This window comes from Heptranchias perlo, chromosome 31 (assembly GCF_035084215.1).
Source record: "Heptranchias perlo isolate sHepPer1 chromosome 31, sHepPer1.hap1, whole genome shotgun sequence".
NCBI lineage: Eukaryota > Metazoa > Chordata > Chondrichthyes > Hexanchiformes > Hexanchidae > Heptranchias > Heptranchias perlo.
Window position 1 is genome coordinate 13596973 of NC_090355.1, and position 23173 is coordinate 13620145.

The window sequence follows — 23173 nt, forward strand, 5'->3', positions numbered from 1 at the left end:
GTGGTAAAATCTTATGCCATCTCACAATGGCAAAAATACATTGCTTGCCTCTATATTCTGCAATGCCAATTTTTGGCAAGTCAGTATTTCACATTTGGTAAAATATCCGGCACTGACATCCATCCAATTCACACTCATTAAGGATAGTAACCTAGAAATTTCTGTTGGATATATCAGCGGATGAATTCTTAACATGTTCATATGATATTCCTTTGTCTGTTACTTTAACATGAACCTTAACTTAAGAGCTCTGCTAAAATAATGAACAAAGGAATCTCCTATGAATGCATTAAATGTTTATTCCCACAATATTGCCCACAATAATTTCTAAGTTTACATCGGAACTTAATAGTAAAATTAGTGAAATGTTATACTTGTTTGAATCAGTATGCTTTTGTTAAATATTTACATTTATTATATTTATATTTATGTTTTGGCCATATATTCAAGGCTCTCAAATGCAAAAAGTTTGAAGCTAACCTGTCGATTATAACTACAGTATTAGTCTCTCTCAAAAGACCATAATTTTGCAGATAAAAATACTGAGGAAATATATAAATCTGAATTTATTGATAGAAAATTGTATCTTTTTTAAAAGCACATTACATTTTTGAATTGTATGATTCACTTTCACAATATCAGAAAGTGACATTGCAATGCAGGCGTTTTCCTCAACTAGTATTATGTTCTACTGGACCTTGACCCTCCCATTATTACATTAATCATGCCTTATTCATTGGTTACAATGTTACAGGGGCTCAAGTCTATTTTGCTTATATTCAACAGCTGGGTTTTATTGAGTTCAGAAACTTGTAACATTATTTTAAGAATCTTGATTCTTTCATATGAGCTCTCTGATTTGATCAGCAGCTCCAAATATTGGTGATTTGGCGTCAGTTGTGTTAAGGTATATGATTCAGTTAGTCGCTGATACTTACAGGTTGCATGTTGGGAAGAGTTATTGATTTCTGGTTTACTGAAATTTTTTTTCAACCAATTATTTCCTTTCCTCAGTGACTGAACCCGAACTTAGCAACCTAATGATTTCCAATATTACCTCAGATGGTTTCACTGTCTCTTGGACAGCAAATGGCACCTTTGAAAGCTTTGTAGTAGACGTTACAGATCCTAACAGGTTCTTTGAAACCTCGGAGCACATTGTCTCAGGCAACCGTCACTCTATTGACATCTCAAATCTCTTAGCCAGCACTGATTATGTCATTTATCTCTCTGGCCTTTATCAAGGACAGCACTTACATACGTTTAGTGCAGTTGCTACAACAGGTATTTGTGTTGCAGCTGGAGTTTTCCAGCTGTCATTTGATTCTACATCACTAATTTTTTTTTAGCAACTAGTTTTTATAACACACCTGCTTATTGATCTGTATTGAAAATTAATATGTATTTTAATTGTAATTTGAATTTTTTCCAATCAATCTTGATGATGGTTCAGGATTGTCAATAGTTCTTACTTGTGCTCCAAATACCATAGATAACAAAACTAATCGATAATTTCAATATAATTTTTCAATTTGGGAAAAAAACATACCAATAATAAAACTTTATTATTCAGATTTAACACTAAAAAGAGAGCAGTGTGCTATAAATAACTTGTGCAAAACTTATTCCAGATAATACCTATTATGTGAATGTATACAATTTCTTTAGTATTTGTTGAAAAATAATGTGCATATTTTTGAGAAGCGTATTATTTATAACTCCTGATCTTGTCTTTTATAATTAGTGAAAAGCTTTATACCTTCATAACTCGAGCTTCCAATTAACAATCAACAAGCATGCTGAAATGTGTTTTTGTATGCAATAGAAATCATCGGTGAAACTGTAAGATAGAATCATCTCCATAAAAGAGAAGTCACAGGCAGATTGTAATTTGCAGAAATTATGTCATTATACAAATGATCCAGCTGAGCAGTGCAGGTGCAACATTTATTTAACACGTGGTGATGTGCCTTCCAACTCTATTATACCAGAAGAAACTAGACATGACCTTGAAAGTTACCATTAAAAAATATATATTAAGCCTGTCTGCAAAGACATTTACCTTTACATTGTCACCACTGGACCAACAGTGTTTCCTTTGCAGGGAGTTCATTTCAAAATAAACATAGAGTGCAACCTCTAAACTAATGTGCCCATTTCAAGTATGGCAGAAAAGTCTTGATCCCAATAGTACTCCAATGCACTGATCTTGTCATTTCCATTTAACTGTAATATCAATGTTAATTCTATTTAACTGTAATATTAACTGTTAGTATTAGCTAATATTAACCAGAGCCTTTTCTGAATTTAGCACAAAGATGCTTTAAATAAACAAGGGATTCTCTTTAGCTCACATGTGGCTCAGCTCAAGCACAAGATTGCCTGCACCTTCTTGATATTCTGGTCCTGTGCCTCTTGTTATGATACAGAGGTATAAGTACATTTTAAATGTAATCAAAAATTATCTTAAGTATAAACAGCCTTCATTTTGGCCATCATTTTTAGTTAATAGTTTAGAATGAAAAAAAAATCAAACTATTTATCTTTCATAAGTAAAAGAGACTTTGTTTGGAAGGCATTGTCATGTTAGAGTGCATTAGGGAAATGTGTTCCCCTGCTATTCGGGCTATTTGGAAATCCACAGTTTTTTAAAAAAAGTAATTCTAAAGAAATCAGAAAGAAGCAGTTCTGTTTTTCTTGCTCTAAGTTCTAGTTAAAACTGTTTTATATATTCTTATTGAGAAGGATAGGTCATTTTTTTGGTGGGTTTCATAAATACTTTTTATAGAACCACAAAGTTAATGCCTGTTGAACAATATGGCAAAGTAGAGATATGTCGAAGAGTTTGAATAGAATAACATATTCAGGGATATATCAAGTAGCATAATTACTTCTTAAATTGAAGTTTCATAAACGAGTACAAATAAACCAGACAATTGAAGAAAAATCTAGAAACGTGATTGTATTATTAGGTATGTGACGAGTATCATCTGAGTTTTAGACTGTGTCACTTGATACTGAGCTAATCTGTACTCTTTTGTTGTGTTGCTTTAAAAGTGCTGAAGTTTTATTTCCAAAACAATCCCTATAGAGGCAGAACCTGAAGTGGGCAACCTAGTGGTTTCCGACATTACCTCAAACAGCTTCGGCCTCTCTTGGACGGGAAATGATGGGGCATTTGAAAGCTTTGTTATAGAACTTATAGATTCTGACAGGTTTACGGAGCCACTGCAGTACATGGTACCAGGAAACATGCAAACCACCGAGCTCTCCAATCTCATAGCTGCCACTAATTATGTGATTTATTTGTATGGTATTTTTAATGGCCGACGCACAAACCCTGCAACAACTGTTGTATTGACAGGTATTGGCATTTTATCATAAAATCTTTTTTTCTCTCGATTTTCATTTAACAATATCACATGAAAGTTTCCACAGAATTTGGCACTCTTTAACTCGGTTTAGTCATGGTATTTCTTTCCCGTTTCTAACAGATTCTTTAGTGTAACAAAAAAATCAGTCCTATCGGATGCTCTAATACATAATGACGTCCTCATGGCATTCATAGTTTGCCCCTTTGGATTTTTTTCGAACGTTTGTGGCTTGTTATAATATCTTCAGTTTTGCTTAAGACATCCAACAGGCTTTTGCAGTTAGGAGGTTTATTATATTAATCATGCAGTAGCATGTTCTGCATTATGTGCACAATTTGCATCAGAGGCTGTAGTTTTTTAAATAGTGCACATATCAATGGTAGTGTGTCCAGGTCATTGCTTCAAGGGCTGCGCAGAAATCAGGAATGCTTTCTCTAAATTGAAATACAGTAGAGCTTCTGTATAATTTTATAATCTCCTTGTTAACTAAGGAATCATACAAAATACCCTTTCCTATGTACATGGGCCCTTCAGTCAGTGCCACAAGGAAAGGCTATTGTATTTGATATGGTAAGCATTCCAGCTTCAATTTTGCACTTGACCTTTAGAAGGTCTGTGATGTAAATGTAGACTATCAGTTGAGTTTTGAAAGCTTCTGGCTGATGTTCTGCTGAACAAAGAAAGATTTTTTTTTTGTTGCTTCCAGCTTGGAATAATAACTGTAAGCAGATGAAATGCCAGGGTTTTCCACATGTGTGACTAACTCTGCCCAGCTGGTGTGACCAGTGTGAAGGTCACACAGCAACGTCAGTACAAATCTCACAGGATGATAGCAGAAGTCACCCAGGAAGTGTGGAAAAAAATTGTTACAGGCATGGGCTAAAAGTAACTTTACTTAGCATTCAAAAAAAAAGGATTTTAACCAAAACTGGAATGCATCCCCTGCATTTATTAAGAAATCCAATCACAATCATTGGTAACTCAAAGGCACATTTGTTCCACGTTACAATTATTTTGTCTTTAGAAACTGTTACAATTGAACATTTTCCTTTTAAATACATTTTAATCAATAACTAAATTTCAACAAACAGTATTTGATGGGGTTGAATGATTAAATGATGTTGGCATTGTACAGTGGGAAAATCAGAACTCCAAATTTGCTCAAGTGATGCATCTATTTGCTTTCTAACTGGGGAAAATGACGAGCACAACTTAATTCAATGATAATGCCAATTATATTTGGTAATACAAAATATCGTTCCATTTGAATTTTGTCTTCCTACAGTTATTTATAGTATTAATGGTCATGTTTCACTGGCAGACATTTAATGAGTTTTGCTTGCAGAAACAGAGCTTGGATATTTCATCCAGTGTGCTCCAGTTTCTTTCTACAGAAATGTATTTCTGTTCGCTCTAAAATTCCCACGATGGTGATAAGCAGCATGGCTTTTTTTTTAGTGTGGTGCATAGAAGGCAATAAAATGTAATTAGTTTAACAAGAATTACTGTCATGGAAAGTGATGAGGGAGGTCTCTGCATTTTTTATTGAGGCCACACGAACAAAAGAAGAATTTTTAATCGAATCTTATGACCCTTTCTTGATACAAGTGCAATAAATCCAAATGCTGGAAATCAGAAAAAAAATACACACACACACACACACACACACACACACAAAAAAAACAGGGCAGCATCAGAAAGAGAAAGATGACTTGGCTTTCTGAGTGTAACTCTTCATCAGAATATGCAGCTGCCTCTGAAGTAAGAATCTAGCCTGCAGACTACAACAAGAACTATTGAACGCAATTACATCACAGCAACAGATGAAGCTGGTCCTTAGTGAGGTCCGCACAGCTTCAAACCCAAGTCACAATACCCATTCTATGTCTTAAGATGATTATTCTCTAATGGTACCAGTGGTTAAAGTATGAATTTGTTTTCAGGGGATACTCGGACTTTTTGAATAGTAGAGAGTTTGCCATTTATTTTATGTTTATTACAAAACATTTATTTTAAAAACTTGTTTCTCCCCAGTTATGTAGAATGAGCTAATACTGGTTAGAAAAAAATAACATCAATTTTTAAACACTTAAAAAGAAAATCAAATCTCAGGGGAGATTTTGGACTCTCGCAAATGGGAATGTATTTTAGAGTCCTGAATTTCAGAGTAGATTTGGGAATCTCGAGGAGAGGAGTGAAAAACTGACAGCAGTAGAAAGCATTCAGGAGTTGGAGGTTAAGAATTGAAACCTTGTTCCAGAACTTCCTGGCCCACTTTAACTACTGAATAGTACTTTGCAGTTGCTAAGCTACTAGATGTGTATTATTTTGAAACACAGAAGCAGATAAATTGTTCTTCACTGAAAATGACAGATGCACCCTTTAAAAACAGATTGGTGAGCTTCTGTTAAATAACTAATTCAATTTTATTGCCTTAGCAATCCAGACATCATTTTTATATTATGTGGCTCTTGCAGCTGGTAAATAAATGAACAAGTCCACTCACCCTGTACATGTATTTATAGTTTTCTTTTCAGTTAATCATTTCCTTCTGTTTGCTGCAAAAGAGATTAAGAGAAGCTTTGCCTTTGTCACAGTTGTTCTATTTAGCATCTGTTAAGATTAAAACTTCTCACCATTAATGGTTTACAAATATCATAACAAAGTGGTTTATTTTTTCCACTCCCTTGACTATTGATAATTGAGATGCTTTTATGGGAGGTGACAGTAATTTTTTTGGAATTATTTAAAACCCAACACTTTCCTAAGGAGTGCTACTGTCTCCTATTAGTTTACGTGCATGTATTTCATATAAGTTATCACAAGCCTGTGTCGTCATAAAATGAAGAAATGCACCCTTTTGAAATTATTATTGAAATTTTACCAAACAGGAACATTTGCTCTGAAATGGTATTTTGACTCAACAAGTGCAACTAAAATATATATTTCCATGAATCTTCCTTCCCTTAGAAGAAGAAGCTGAACTTGGCAACCTAGTTGTTTCAGATATTACCTCAGAAGGCTTCACGCTCTCTTGGACAGCAGAAGATGAGGCATTTGAATATTTTCTCATAGACGTTAGAGATTCTGACAGCTCGCTTGATCCAATACAACAAGCATTATCAGGCAAAACACGAACTACTGACATCTCAGGCCTGCTAGAAGGCACTGAATACAAAATTAATGTTTCTGGCGTAATTCAAGGCTGGCGCACACAACCTCTTACTGCTGTCACTGCTACAGGTATATCACTTAAAGAAAGCAAAAAAGGCACCCGCTTTCATGATTTATTTATACTTGTTGCTAGGATAATTTTCCTTTAAAAAAAATACTGTCTCTTGTTGTAATAATGTAGCTACTATACTAACATCTCTGAATACAGCTGGAAAGAGGCGCCACACTTGTCGTAGCATGTTTTCTTTATTATTGTTCATATTTTCTCCTTTCCTTCCCTTACAAGTCTAACTCTACCTTTCCATTAGAAATACAAATTGGGAAAGATGTAAAACGGGCTGCTGATTCGCTATTATCTGCTTTACACTAACGCACAAAGTCTACCCCTATGCTTTTTCATAATTAGCTTTAGAGTTTCACATGTGCAGCTTTTCAAGTTGAGTCAGAAACTTGGTAACTGTTACATTTAAACTTGGATATAAAAGCTGATTTTTAGTTCAGCAAAACCAATGTACATAAACGGACATTGCTAGGGATTGCAAAGCATTTTTTTCTAGTATCCTTCTGGAATAAACTTGCATTATAACTAGTTTGTTACTGGAATGATTGGAGAAGGGCTGAAGTTGGGACTTTTAAAAACTTTCATCTAAATAGCTTTCACTTACATCCAATTTGCATGTAACTAAATTTCACGACATGTGAGAAGTAGAGAAGCTGCCCTATGGGATTATTCATGGGCTCTCCCTTCATACTTCTCTGGCTGTGAGGTGAAATTCTGATGACAGCTGACAGTTCACACTGCTCACTATGATGTGGGATGATCTTCATTAGCTCTTGAGTCAGCTGCTAAGCGACATGTTCCATCAACGATAAAAACAAACGTTTTAAACTGTCTTACTTCCATTGACCAGTTGGTTCCATTCAACATTGGAAGGTTCGGGTTAATCAAGGCATGCTGCTCAAGGGAGATAATGGACATTAGATGTAAGAAGCCAGTTATGGGAAGGGGAATAACAGACTTGTTAAGATGATCTCTATTCAGGCTTCTTGTTAGATACTTGTGACAGGTGAAAAGAAGCAGCATACAACACTTACTGTCCTTTCATGTTGTACTTTTGCATGCGTTATGGAATACTGTTTGTGGAAATACTTTGTTACGTTGCACAAATTGCTGTTTACCCCTTCTCTTCTGTGAATTTGCCAATAACTTAGTAACCACTTCCTGCATGCAACATTCAATGATAATTGTTTATGACAGTAATGATAGAGTGGAATTGCTCAGGGCGTGACAACTTCCTGATGTTACTTTGCGGCTAAGTAGCAGTACAGAATTGTATATACACTCTTCAGAATGTTCCACTGGTCTTCAGCTAAAATCAGTTTGCTTTTTTAAATGTGGGTTTAACTTGTCACAGCTGCATGCCAGAGACATGCTGATGTAATTACCTCGGTACGAGACTCGAGCTAAATCTGTCAATGAGACACAAACCTCCTTCATGCATCTGTTAGTTTCAGTGAGATATTTTCCTATTCACTCAAGTCATGCATGATCATGAGCCATTTATGTTTTATTTTTGTTTCTCACCCTCTTGTCTCCTAAATGAAGTGACTCAAATTGACATGTGGTCTCATGAGCCCTGGCAGCCCCCTAACGTGGCCATTTGTCATGTGTGCGCCAAGTGTTGCTGACTGGCTGACCTTAGGAGGCACTATATATCCAATCCTATCCTTGATGCCCACACAAGTCCACTTCCACTGGATAGAAATCAAGAGTGGGAGCCTTGGCTGATTTCTTTTTTCTCTTCTTAGTCTAGGAACAGTAAGACCAATTTTACTACCCACAAGTAGGCCTGGCTGAAATCAGCTAACTCAGGGTCTCGAGGGTCTGTCTCAGTGATGCACCATGCAGTGCTTTATACATGGAGCCATCGAGATCCCAAATATCTTTTTCAAAATGTTCCCTTCTCATTGAGCTTAAAAGGAGGTGCTTCAGTAATGGTCTTCCTGATCACATAAAACTTTTTATTTTGGAAACCGTTATCCTTACATTTAAAGTTAACTTGTCTGTTTGCTTTAGAAATTTAGTACATGGACATATCTACATGTGAATCTTTAAAGTGTGAGCACAGAATAAGGTCATGAATTTAAGTCGATTGTTATGAAATTGTAGTACAATAGCGTTTGATAAGAACTGCAGACAAAGCATGAATATGACAGCTGTCATTCACTTTTAATGTTCTTCCTAAAATAATTCCCTGTTTCTCCAGAGGAAAAACCAAAAATGGAAAACCTAGTGGTTTCACACGTAAACTCTTACGGATTCAAAATCTCTTGGAACGCAACGGATGGGGCCTATGAAAGTTTTATTATAGTGGTTAGAGATTCTGGCAGGTTGTTGGAGCCAATCGAGCACAGAGTGTCAAGCAATCATCGCTCCATTAACATCACAGGCCTGATCACTGGGATTGGTTATGATATTAATATCTATGGTGTAGCCAGGGACCAGCGCTCTAAGCCCCTATATACTAAGACGGCAACAGGTATTTGTAAACAACTGAGGTCTCTGTTGCTTGTTATGTATGCCTCCATTTATGAGGAATATGTTTTTCTTTCAATGTAACACATTAACTCTCTGCGAACTTTATTCAGGCTGAGAGCATCCACCAACTTCTTCACATTAATGGTTGTTTGTGCTGTGTTTTTTTCAGAATTAAACAGTTTATATAAGTCTTAAGGAAAAGGGCCCATGGAAGAAACAGTCGTTTTGGATTATATCAATAAAAAGTAAAATGCCATTGAAATTTGATTTTAAAAAATATTAACATCGTAAAATATCTTCAAAGTTGACTTGTTTAATCTCTTCACTCCCCCAAACTGCACTTGAAGTGGAACAAACCTAGATTTCAGTTCACATTGCTATCACCAATTTCTACTCAAACAATGGAATAACACCACTATACAGCATTTTATGAATGGAAAGAATGCAATTCCAAAATAAATGAAGTGGTTTTTTTAATATTAATGTGTGAATTAAGTTTTGGGAATCTCAGTCCAGTTTCTAATGGACAAGAGCCCACACCATCTATATCTATTTTAGCACTTTTCAGTAATAAGTGAGGCCTCAGGATAGGTGGTGTGAAAATGGAAAGTGGCACGTTGGAGCAGTACTGGTTATCTTCTGAAGCTGGGGTTGAGGGCAGAATAAGGGAAGCTTCACTCTGCACTCAAGAGTATCATACCTGCCTGAAAGTGCTTGAAGCTGATGCAGGCCTAATATGGAAAAGTGTTGAATTTCCCACAATTCCTCATCTTGATGAGAACAAAAAAATTACCAATAAGTTCTCCTGTAATCAATAAACCAAACCAACATTCAACGATAACTTCCCAATGATGAAAACTTTGTGGTTTGATGAGGGGGATTATTTGATTGAACGAAATTGAAGTGCCTGCTGGAAATGCAACATTTCTTTCTGCTTATGCATGGCCTTTTTGAAATTGCTTGATCGTTGTTGCAATCTTCTCCTGAAACACTGCTTCAAATTATAATGATGCCATTTAACTATTGTCAGATTGTGTGTAACCCTTTCACCAGTCTCCTCAGAATGTATTGGACTTCATTCCCTGTAACAAGGAACTCATAGGGAAAATGCTGACTGATGTTTGTGTGTGCTGTGTTTAGCTTCTTGCAGTCACTGAAATCTATTATCTGGTTGTGAACATGCTAATCATTGTTCTTCCAGCATTCATGTTTGTATTGGAACAATCTTAACAGCTATGATTATACTTAGATATTCCTTTGTAATTCCTTTTGTCCTCAATAACCAAATTATTTCTTTTGTGTGTCTGAAATACTACTTGATGCTTTCTTTAGATTTGGTATTGCCTGCATACAGCAATCCCATGATGATGTTCAATCCATGCTTGTACAAGATCTAATGAATATCCATGTCTTTTGTCATTGTTAATTCTCCATTGCTTTGTACGTATCTAATCTCCCCTTTACACTGTCACTTGGGTTGATTACCATTTTCAAAATGTTAACACATAAGCCCCAGACTCTTTCTGAAGCAAAGTGGACTGAGATCCTTGGTGCTCTAAAGAATCAGGTTTGGGTGGAACCAGGATAAAACTGGAATCAACCCATATCCATCCACAGCTGGGAGATGACATAAACAAGTGTTTTTTCTTTTTTATATTTTCTGAATTCCTTGACGTCACAGACATATATTTCTGCTGAGTGATCAATTGATAACTGATTCACCTTTTAGGTTTATGATTGTTTTTCTTTATTCCAGATTGTTAACAAAGCCACTAGATGTTCCAGTAAACTTATTCTACAATCTTTGGAATATACACAATATTTCTGTGATTAAGTCATTCAAATTGGAAAATTGCTTGCTCACATTATCAATCGTCCTTACTATCCTGTCATAGCAACTTTTTTTTCTTTAGCAATTAACATGTTAACAAGAAAAGTTATTATTTATACTTGAAAGAAGAAAGAAAAAAACTGGAACTTACATAACTTGTTTCTCCCTCAGAGGCCGAACCTGAAGTGGACAACCTAACAGTTTCTGATGTTACCTCAGATGGCTTCACACTTTTTTGGACAGCAGATGACAATCCCTTTGATTACTTTAATATTAGAATTAGGGATTCCAAAAAGGAATCTGCGCCTCTGGATTACACAGTGTCAGGTGATCTACGAACCACTGACATCAAGGGTCTGCTAGATGGCACTGAGTATGATATTTCCTTGGTTGGCATTACAGAGGGACGGCATTCGCAGCCAATAAATACCATAGCAACCACAGGTATTACTGTATTTTTGACGGACTTTGCTTTTATTTCCTCTTTCACAACTAATTGACCAGTAATTTTTGATCCAGGCTCAACGTTGTGGTTTTCCGAAGACTATTGACAAGCATGGACACTGCATCTTGCCTTCAATGAACTGTTTTTTAAACCTCACGTAACAATTTCCACTTCTATTTTTGTCCCTTTTAGGACTCACTTCTGCCACCTGCCGCCACCTTTCTTGCTTCAACCAAGAAGGCAGGACAGTGTGGGCAATGGACTTCTCCAATGTATCACCAGTGAGCAGTAGCCACTTTTCTGCAGCCTGGCTATGCAGAGCAGGAGGGTGGGGCAGTTGTGTCAAGCAGGAGATGCAGTTGTGAATGGCACCTGCGCAGAACTGGAAGTTGTTGCGAGTAAGAGTCCCAGTTCTGTCCAATGATCCTTTAGTGAAGAGGATTTGCTTCTGCAGTGTTGTTGCCCCTACCCCTGCCTTACCTTGCCCTCCCTCACCATGATGCACTCTGCCACTGGAAAGGGCTTCATCCAGACCAAGCAGTTGGTTCAGCTTGAGTGGCCACGCAGTTAGAGGTTAGAAAAATTGGATTGGATTGCAGAGGACCTGAGTTAAGATCTAACTCTTTCTCTTTAATTAAAGACTAAAGTCAACTACTTCACAGGGCATTTTGTAACCTATGTTCATTTGTTTAGGGGGTGGAGAGCAGATTAGGGTTGAATAGAAGAGATGTGGGACAAACAAATATTCTGGAGTTTTTAATTTTGTGACTAGCTTTAAGGATCAGGGTGGATTTCTCCTGAACTTTACCTCAGTAAATCATGTTTGGGATACAATACATGATAGAGTAAATTGCACAATATCTGTGGACTTTATGAGTCAAATGGCCTCTTCTCATTCTATGCTGTCTCCTGTCAGTTGTCAGTAATTAAATGAAGCCTTCCTGTCAAGAACTCCTGTATTCTACTAACTAAAAGACAGGTTTTTTTGTATGGTTTGATATCAGAATGTTTGAAGATTAACTGTCACAGTTGATGCTGCTGCATTTATTCTCACTTTGTGCAGGATCTTTCGAAAAAATTTGCTCTAAGGCCTGGATAGTTTTGTTATTCTTTGATGTTGTAGCAAGGTCTTGGCTTTCAGTGCATGTGCAGGGCTGTTAGTAAAGTATAACGGGACCACCTATACTGTGCACCCCATGGATTCTCCACTCAGTCTTCACAAAATTGCTTCTCATTTTCTTTTGCAATCATGAACACATTTGCCGTCTTGTTTCCTTTACAAGAACTGTTCATGCAGCTGCTGTGTATATAGCTTTGACTGTGCATCTATGTCCTGTTCTTTGTATTGTGAAACACTGCAAAATGAGACTTAATATAAATGCACGTGTTGAGTCCAGCGATTGAAATGTACTTCTTTGTAAAACAAAGGATCTGAAAACCATATATGAGCTACAAAAACATACTAAAGATAATTATGTAAAAGGCCATTATCTTCGTGAAATATGTTAGGCCAGCATTTTTGTTGGGTGAGAGAGAAAACCAGAAGTGCCACACATTGTTTTTGTCACAATACTGACATAATCGACAGTGCTGCATTTTAACGTTCCATGTTTGCAAAAAAATGGGAAAAATTGCCAAGCACGTTTTCATGGAGATGATGGGCCCCTTTATGGTTTAGACGAAATGACTCAAATGCAAGGCTATAAGCCTGTGATACAAATGCATGGCTTCTGCTACATGTTATATTAGTCAGTGATACCCACATATCTGTTGTGGGGTCTACATCAACCTTGCACCTCCATGCATGATTTTTTTTTTCTTTTCTCTGTTCTAAGATTTGCTTAGTCTTATTCTTGTGCCATATATTTGTGATCGGTTGTATTTTATTTCAATCTTAAAGTAGTCCTTCGTATATGTTCAGATAAGATCCTAGTGTATGTCTGTTTTGTGACTCATCCCAATAGATTAACATTAGAAATCAGTTTGCTCCTTAGTCTTTCTTTGTTTGAGTCTTGCCTTGGTTTCCTACACTGTCTAGATCTTCTGAAATGTCCATTCAAAATGAAATTAAAATATGTTTGGCTTTCTTTTCCAACTCTCCTCGACAGCGGTGGAAGGTCCTGAAGGTCTACAGTTTCCAGATGTCACCGACAGCACAGTGACAGTCAGGTGGGACCTTCCCAGAACCTACATCACCAGTTTCAAGATCATTTATGTGCCAACCGATGGAGGTAAGCAGTCACATGGCTTGTTGGAACCTCTGTTTCATACAGTATCTAATATAGAGCAAGTCCACATCCAATCAATTTCCATTGATTTTACAATGTAATGTAGAGGACCTATCAATACAGGTTGGTGGAAAGTCACCAGCAGACAAAAGGGCCCGAATTTCCTTGGAACCCACCAGAAAACGGCACTGACGGGTCACAGGATTATTTTGGGATTTCTCGGTTGGCCTTGTAAGGGGCACAACCTTCACTTGCTCCCTTAGAATTAATATGGGTGAACACAGAACAATTATTAAATACCCATTAGCAATTTAGAAAAAAGTTTTAAAACATTATTGAACAAAATGATATTTTAAAGACTGAAGGTCAATGAATCTACTTTGAGCCACAAGTAAACTGAACAGCTTTAAATATTTTCTAAACATTATAGGGATGAAATTCGACTTGGGCAGGGATGCAGAGTGGGCGGGGATGCATTGGCCGCCCATTATACGCCGCATTTGATATTCAGTTCCATTGATTGCAATAAAACTGTATTTCGGGCGTATAACTGGTGGAAGATGCGATATCTCCAGTTACACAGGTCCCCACCCAGGTCAAATTTCACCCCAACTGGTCCTTGTCCAGTGTGGATTTGTCTGCAGAAAATGCTGTGGACTATTTCAATAAAACTACTCATTTTTGCAATGAACTTAATAAAAGGTTACCTTTAAGCAAATTTAGTCTTATTAACCATATAAATAGCAACTATTGTGAAAGGCCTTTTCTCTTCCCATGTTTATGAAGTATTTACATGGTTTTATAGATCCTAATACTGTGTCTTCTTCATTTTACTGTGGCTTACAGATGCTTCATTTGAATAATTATGTAGATGAACCATTATCAGAAGCTGCGTTCATTGGATCAGTTAATAGTCTTTAACTGCTTACTTTGCATATCTCTAATATGATAAAAATGTACACCTAGCATGCTTTTCCTTTTCATTATATTTTTCCATCACATTTCAAGTGGCACGCTGCTAACTTATGTGTCACATTTAAAGCAAAAGTATTAAGAATTTAAACAGTCGTTTAGAATATATAAAGTCCCTCCAGTAACTGGAAATACCTCAACTGACTCAGGGGCCAGAATATCTGCAACTCCAGAATGACTTTACCAATCAAACTTAAAGAAGAGAAAGAAAGACAGATTTCTGACCTGTAGCCTCAACAGCAATTAAACTTTGACCCCACACAGTATTTTAACAGTAATTAGACTTTGTGGCTTTAGAAAGACAGAGCTTCACCTTGGTAGCAGGGTAAGATATGGTGCAGGACATGATATAATGTTCCTGTCTTTATACACACAATATTATTCAACTTGCTGTGAGATCCATTAGCCTATAAACAAAACTCTTGTCTCCATTGTGCATCCATTCAGACCTCACACTTCAAAGTGTCAAAAAAATAAAAAGGGAAAGAAAGCCAGCCATTTTTTGCTGTTTTTTCTGACTTTAATGATCTAGCAGCTTTGTACAGGTAGGAGCCAGAGAGCTACAAATAACTGTCAACCTACAGAAACTTTTCCACCGTCCCACAATTAATTGATCTCAGGATGTGCCTATTTAGAGCACAGGGAGAACTAAAGCAATATCCTTAAAGGGACAGGCCAGGTTAAACACAGCTCCGTCTGAGCAGCAAAACATCACAACCAATGCTCCAGACATCAACCTACTCATGAACAATACCACAGGAGATTAACTAGTGTTTTCAGAACGTTTTGATAATGTTGCAGTTATGTGGGGAGACTAGAGAACGCGGGATTATTCTCCTTAGAGCAGAGAAGGTCAAGGGGTGATTTAATTGAGGTGTTCAAGATCATGAAGGGTTTTGATAGAATAAATAAAGAGAAATTGTTCCCAGTGACAGGAGGGTCAGTAACCAGAGGACACAGATTTAAGGTAAAAGAACCAGAGGTGAGAATTTTTTTTACACAGCAAGTTGTTGTGATCTGGAATGCATTGCCTGAAAGGGTGGTGGAAGTAGATTCAATAGTAACTTTCAAAAGGGAGTTGGATAATTACTTGAAGCAGAGAAAATTGTAGGGTTATTGTCGGGAAGTGGGACTAATTGGATAGCTCTTTCAAAGAGCTGGCACGGGCATGATGGGCCGAATAGCCTCCTTCTGTGCTGAATGATTCTATGATTCTATATTGATTTTCACAGGTGCAAGTGCCACTGTGACTGTTGATGGCAGCAAGACTCGAACCATACTGAGGAAGTTGATTCCAGCCACTGAATATGAAATCAAAGTCATCTCTGTTAAAGGGTTTGAGGAGAGTGAACCAATTTCAGGCACAGTGCATACAGGTAAACTAAAAGATGGAGGACTAGCAAAATAGACAATCTGTGCTTTCAAAATATCATTTATGGATCAGCGACAGTCTGCCCGAGATTGAAAGTGTGTATTATGCACGTGTAGCATTTTCCGTTGGATGTCTTTGCGCGTTGTGGGTGTAATAGTAAATAAAGCAAATGTTTCATATGTAATGGTCTGAAAGACTAATAATGAAGCAATTTAATTCATCTTAAACCTAACTGAAAAAATGTAAACAGTTTGTGATCCAACAGACATGGAATCTCTAACAGGGCATACTGATCCAGGCCTCACTTTCACTTGTATTTTCAGATTGGGCTATGCCAGTATCTGTCCAAAAACATTTCAAGGTGTTTTCAGACTATAGTAATGTAGCCGATTGCAGATGCGTAGGTCTCTCTCTTTTGGGCTGTACTCCATAGCGTAAACAAGCCTAGCTTCCAAAATCCAATGGTATCATAGGCGCATGAAAATGTAGGTCTACGATTCTGTTGTCAGGATAAAAGAGACAATTTTAATCATCTAAATGCAGGGAACCTACCCTGCACGTTTTCTCTCTGTGGATCTCCATAGAAGGATAGGCTGTGGAGACTTGACCTACATCTGAGTGAAAAAGCAAGGGCAATACATAGAGGTCTCTCTCATGAAACAGAATTCAGTGATAACTGAAGTATGAAAGTGCCTTCACTGCGGCAGCAGCAGCACCCTAATAATAGTTTGTGGATTCAAAACAAGGTGGAAGCTGAGACTCCCAACTCTTTATTAGAGAGTGCAATGATTCGAGGCCGAGAGAGCAGGGCTCTGACTCTTCGGAATTCAAAGGCAACGCATTAGACTCCCAAGCTCCAGAAGTGGTGTGTGAAAAAAAAATGTAATTGGTTTTCCCACTGGGGAGTAATGGTCCGTCACCAATGTTCTGCTGATGTGCACCTCAGGCACAAAGCACAGACTGAAGTTCTGGAAGAGAACACAGTATAATTGCTTTACTCTGCGGTGTAGAATGATGAAATACATTTTAAAATTACGCTTTGGGACATTAGGTATTGAACACTTAGCACGTAGTTCCTCTCCGCAAATAAAATGATTAAAATGAAAATAATTTTTTTTAATGTGTTGTTACAGCCAGTTGAGCAAATTCTAATTTTGGTTTGAACGGATCTAGATTGCACAGGTTTAAAAGTAATGTCTTGTGATCATTTTTTCCCTAATGCGACAGTCTTGGACAGTCCATCTGCCTTAGGAGTTAGGAACGTCACCGATTCTGAAGCCCTGTTGGTATGGAAGCCCACTATCGCTGCTGTAGATTGGTATATCATCACCTACAGTGATGAGAATGGTAAGGGCAAATCATTCAATCATGTTAAAGAAACAATTTGATACTAAAAAATAATCAAATCTTAAAACAGATGTGTAAGAAAAAATCTTGTACTGTACAAAATTAGTATATATCATTTCATAAAAATATCTAGGGGTAGATTTTACAAATTAATGCTCTTGACACAAAGCCTAATGGATGAACAATTGTGAGGGAAACGCAGATCTCCCTGTCTGAATTTACAATGGTTCATACAATAGATCCCCTACTATAGCAACATCATAAATGTCTTCCTGAAAACTTCCTCTGATAGGTATAAAAATATTTATGATTTCAACAGAAATACCAACCAGAGAAAATCTTCAGGAAGACACTTACGATGTTGCTACACATAACCCCAAAGTGATTCTCCATCCCATTTAAATTCCTGGATCATTCATTAATAAATGGACAGTTTAGCAATGCACATTTGCTTCACTGAATACTTGCATGCTTGAAAATATGAATATTATACATTTCTAAAAATCTGTGCGATGATGTGGGTTCAGATTTAATTTTGAAATAAGAACAGAAAACTCTGGAAATAAGGTCAGTCAGCATCTGTAAGGAGAAAGGACAGACACCATGGGCATCATTTTAGCACCCGCTATCGGGTGCGTTCCTGGCGGGGGGGCCCCGAAAATCGGGAAATCCCAGAGCGGGACCGGAGCCCGCCTCGCACCCGCGCACTTCCGGCTTCCCCACTGACGCGCCGGCGTGCGCGCGCAGCCCCCGCTGGTGGGAATCCCGCAGGCAATTAAAGCCAGCGGGATGCCACTTGAAGGTATTTATTTGGCTTGTTCAGGTCATTAACTGACCTGATTAAGGGATTATGTGAGGAGGGGTGGGATTTTGGAGCAAACTGGGACTGTTTCCCATACTGGGGGAAACACTCCCTGTTCAAATGGACATGTTGCAGCCATTAGCCTGCGGCAGCTGCAAAGGTCCATTTGACAGGTAGGGGGGAGACCCTCACTCATTGCAGGAGGCCACTCTGTCACTTGGGACAAAGTTTGGCCTCCACCACCCTCCTCCTGACAATCAAAGTCACCAACTTGCACACTTACCCCGGTGTCCAGACACATGTACCTACCTTGCGGACCCCCTCAGATGTACATCTTCCGGATGGGGGCCGCCGTAGCTGCAGTCATGACCTCCTCGGAGGGCGAACAGCATCACCAGCCTCGCCATCCACGCCGTCCACCTCTGACACGTGGAGCTCCACAACACAGTGCTGTGACACATCCACCTGCACAGCAGAAGGGAGGGCTACCGCAGAGAGAGACGCGTCGCAGAGGGCACGACCCTCGCCACAGGGTCCACAGACCGAGGCTCAGCTTCCTGGACCTCTCTGAGCAGCAGTGCACACGGAGGCTCAGAGTCACTCGACATGTAGTCGTGGACATCTGCAGCCTCCTTCATGCCGAGCTACTCCTGGCTGGCCCGAGCACCATCTTCTTACCTGTCGCTGTCAAAGTCACCACTGCCCTCAACAACCTCTCCTCCGCATCCTTCCAGGGTGCAACCGGGGACATCACCGACGTCTCTCAGCCGTCTGTACAAAAGAGCCCTGCAAATACACCTACACCCACTCTGCAGTGACACAATGGGTGTCATCAGTTGTGGGTCTTCATAGTGATCCTCAGGAAAGGGCATTATTGCACAGACCAGACAAGATTCGCGACGACATGGCAGTCATGGTGCCAATATAATATGTGATGTGAGTTGGTCAGAAATTCAATAGAAGTAACAACCATGACAAACCCTCAAACACCCTTGTGCATCCCCTTCATGCTCACGACACGTTTGCCTTACGCTGCCTACTGCACATATGTGATGCATGCCCTGAGGCTGCAGCACAGGTAGTGGCAGGTTGAGTGAGGCTGACCGTGAAAGAGATGCATGAGAGGGTGAGTACGAGATAGAGCCATGAGATTGTATGAGGATTGGGTTGAGTGGTAGTGGTGGGATGAGTACTGGCGAGGTGAGTAGGTGCAGGTACGATGAGGATGAGGTTTGAGTGGGTGTGAGGGGTGATGTGACAGAGTAGTGTTGGCAGTGCAGAAGGAGATGTGGGGTGGGGGCGGTGATGTGGCAGACGGAGTGTAGGGGAAAGAGTAAGTGTACTCACTTCGGCTGACCTACTGAGGTCATTGGAGCGCCTCCTGCACTTTATGCAGGTGGGCGATATGTTGGTGGTGCTGGTGACCTCCTCTGCCACCTCGAGCCAGGCCTTCCTGGTGGCAGAGGCAGGCCGCTTCCTCCCGCCCGCCGGGGGAAAGTTCTCTGTCCTCCCCCTCCTCCTCACCCCATGTATTGATAACTGGAGTGAGGCATCATTAAACTGGGAGCAGCCTTCACCCTGGGCTGCTCTTTGCTGTGATTTTTTCTGTTTGTTGCAGCATCTGTCAGTGGAGGACTGCCCCTTTAAATAGAGCTCCTCCAGGTGACAGATCTTACTGCGCATGCGCAGCCTGCCCGACGCGCAGATCAGCAGTGGGGAACCCGGAGGAGCAGGTAAGTGGATCCAATTATGCTACGATTGCGCGGGGAGCTGACTGATTTCGCCGGGCGCGTTACCCACGCGCCCAATAGTCCCCCCGCCAAGAACCCGCAGCCCTGGTAACATCAGGCCCCATGACTGTGTGTTCCTTAACAGAGCTGAAGACTAAAATTAAGAAGGCATTTTAGTAAAGCTGGAAAAAAAGAAAAAAGAGAGGGAGGGGAAGAGAATCACAGGGAGGTAGTTAATGAGTTTAATGACCTGCAAACTACTTAATAAAAAATCTATTACATAATATAAACGATGAGCTGTGAGGTGTTGGAGAGGCATAAAAGGACAAAAGAATGTGCAAATAGTTAAGAAGGTGAAAAGACACAGGGTCACTATTGACACCACTGTGTCAGCCAATGAATTTGAGGCGGGGCAGGACTTACGGCCGGCAAGACTCAAACAGTGAATTTTACAGCAAACAGCAAAGCAAACAATGTCTATTTACAAAGTCTATTTAAAAAGAGGCTCTAGGAGATACAGCAACAATAAATCATGCGTAAAATCAATCCCAGTCACTGAAAGCAGTGCAGTCTCCAGGCGTGATTGACGAGGGAATTACCCAATCATCTCCATTCTGGCCGAGAATAGTGGTATCACTATATGTAGCCAAAAAGACATGGGAGAGGCCCACACAAACAAAATCGCTAGAAAATAGAAATAGAAAGAAAAAAATGTCATTGGTGTGAAATCTTTTAACCCCATTCATCCTCAAATAACACCATCATTATTTGCATATTATATAACCTAACTTCACTTACCTGTGTAGCTAAATGAATTAAAAAAACTTGCATTTATATAGAACAGAGCACTTTACAATTAATGGATTACTTTTTGGAGTGATGTTACTGTTGTTATGTAAAGCAAACACAACCGTTAATTTTCATGCAGAAAAGTCCTACGAACAGTAAATGGGTAAATGGCAAGATAATTTGCTCTTGTTGTGCTGGCTGACAGAGGAATAGTAGCCAGGACACCAGGAGAACTCTCTGCTCTTCTTCAAGAAGTGCCATGGGACATTTTACACCCACGACTTCTCATCTGTAAGGTGGCACCTCAAACTCCCTTGGCGTTGCACTGAAGTGTTGGTCTAGATTATGTGTTCAAACAGAATGGGATTTGGACACTGAACATTCTGATTGCATTAACAACCGAGTCAAGCTGACAAAAATTAAATTTAATTTCTTGTTATGTAAATAAAAGAACATGAAGTAGGATTTTTAAATATGGGTTTTAAGAATGAAAACATGTAGCTATGCATCAAATGAATGAATAAACCTAAAACGAGATATGCATCCTCATTTTTGTTTTGTTCAGCTCCTCCAGTAACAAAGCAAGTTTCAGGAAACACGGTACAGTCTGAACTCATCACTCTTGCACCTGGCACGCTATACACTGTGTGGATCCATGCCTTGAAAGGCTCTCTCGAAAGTTCAGTTTCAGCCACTTCTTTCACCACTGGTGAGTGACTGTTCTACTCTGCCCTTTGCGGGGCTAAGATTTTCATGTGAGACACACACTGGTGTAACATGACTTACTGTAAACATGTACTGCACGTTTAATAATTGCTTTTCGCTCTGTGCAATTGTGTTGTCAGAGAAATATCCCCAGTTACAAATAGAGAGAATGCTGAATGGTGTGTGTAAAAAAAGTCTCCAAATGGCCTCCTTCTGTGCTGTATGATTCTATGATTCTGTATCTGACCCAAGCCTAGAGTTCCAATGATGTGGAGATGCCGGTGATGGACTGGGGTTGACAATTGTAAACAATTTTACAACACCAAGTTATAGTCCAACGATTTTATTTGAAATTTACAAGCTCTCGGAGGCTTCCTCCTTCCTCAGGTAAATGTCAGGAACTCGAGTTCCTGACATTTACCTGAGGAAGGAGGAAGCCTCCGAAAGCTTGTAAATTTCAAATAAAATCGTTGGACTATAACTTGGTGTTGTAAAATTGTTTAGCGTTCCAATCACAGCAATTTTTTACATTGTGTAGATTTCCTAAATTAAGCAGAACATTTACATATAAATCCCATGAAAGCTCCCCAATTACCTGTTTTTGTTCATGGCCAGGACGTCCAGACTTTCATCTACAGAGAGCAACCCCTTTGATCACACTGGGTATATGTGTTTATTCAAGGTTTTCTGGGTGTCGTTGTTTAGATTGAAATGCTAAATGAATGAGAAAATAGGCCAGAGTTAATGATCTGTAAAACAAACTTACGCAGAGTTTAAATAAATGCGAGTAAGGTACACCATGTGACTGAGAAATGCGTACAGTGAACTTGTGGGAGGAGATGGGGAAGGATGGAACCTGCCCTAAGGGAAGCGAAGGATCTTTAACTGCTGTCATACAGTGGAACTGACAAGAGGCTTTGGGAGGAGGTTTTCTGACAGTTCTTCTGAGCTGGGGAACAAGGGTTCTGTGGAGATTCTGCTGGTCCATTTCCAACAAGGCTGTTCTCCTGGGATTGACCCTAATTAAATAGAGCCAAAAATGGCCTGGTGCTCGGAGTTCACCTACGCAGGTGGCTGCTGGGAAAATTCAAGTGGGCACAAATGAAGCCAAAACATCCTTTATCCCTTTTACAATGGTTGTAAATATTTGAAATGTATTTTAACCTTTCCAAAGGCGATTTGAGACAAAAACAAAATGCCTGGCAAAACCCAGTGGCACAGTAAACATGGAGGAGGAAACAGAGTTTCCGAGCAAGTGACAGAGTGGTGCTACACCAGAATCCCATGCTTAATGGCTGGCAAAGTGACGGTGCTGCTGAGTGAGATGGGTGTGAGGATGGTTGTCCCACTTGGCACTCTAAGGCTCCCTTCCCAGAGGGCCGCATGCTCAGCAGAGATGGCAACAGAAAGTTAAGGAAGGATGCGAGCTTGACTATCACTGGCACTGCCATCCCTGTGGTGCAGGTTAGCTGCAGGGGTTCTTGCAGCAGATGGCACAGATCTGCTTCAGGCTGCATGGAAATCTAGGAAGGCAGTTGTCTTCAGGTATTGCCAGGTAGACATGGGCACTGTGACTTTGATGCCTTCTTCCATCAATGGTGGATGTGGGCGCTTTGATTCTGATGCCTTCTTTCATCAATGTGGGCATTCTAACTCTAAGCATGAATGGGATCCTTTAAGAGCTTTAATGCTCATGGGGCTTCCTTTAGGCCTACTCCAAAAATAGTGAAGGCAGCGCCCACCTCAACACCAGACTAAGCAGATGACAAACCCCACTAAGCTTCATCTAAATGTATTATAACATTTAAATGAAACTATGGCTCATTTTTGGCAAGGTCACTTTATGCTGGCCTAAGGACCGGAAA

General features: G+C 39.4%; 1 protein-coding gene across 8 annotated transcripts in view; it reads left to right on the top strand.

Moving 5' to 3' along the window:
• Window positions 1-23173, top strand: part of tncb (tenascin Cb) — a 252703-nt gene that overhangs the window by 210787 nt on the left and 18743 nt on the right. For 4 of the 8 annotated variants that reach the window (XM_067969582.1, XM_067969584.1, XM_067969586.1 and 1 more), the window contains 5 exons: window positions 11090-11362; window positions 13472-13594; window positions 15796-15939; window positions 17163-17282; window positions 21169-21312. In XM_067969582.1, the coding sequence (XP_067825683.1) occupies window positions 11090-11362; window positions 13472-13594; window positions 15796-15939; window positions 17163-17282; window positions 21169-21312 (804 nt within the window). Of the gene's footprint in view, window positions 1-1014; window positions 1285-3091; window positions 3365-6344; window positions 6618-8815; window positions 9089-11089; window positions 11363-13471; window positions 13595-15795; window positions 15940-17162; window positions 17283-21168; window positions 21313-23173 lie in introns of all 8 variants that reach the window. The other 4 variants (XM_067969585.1, XM_067969587.1, XM_067969588.1 and 1 more) reach the window with 2 other exon arrangements.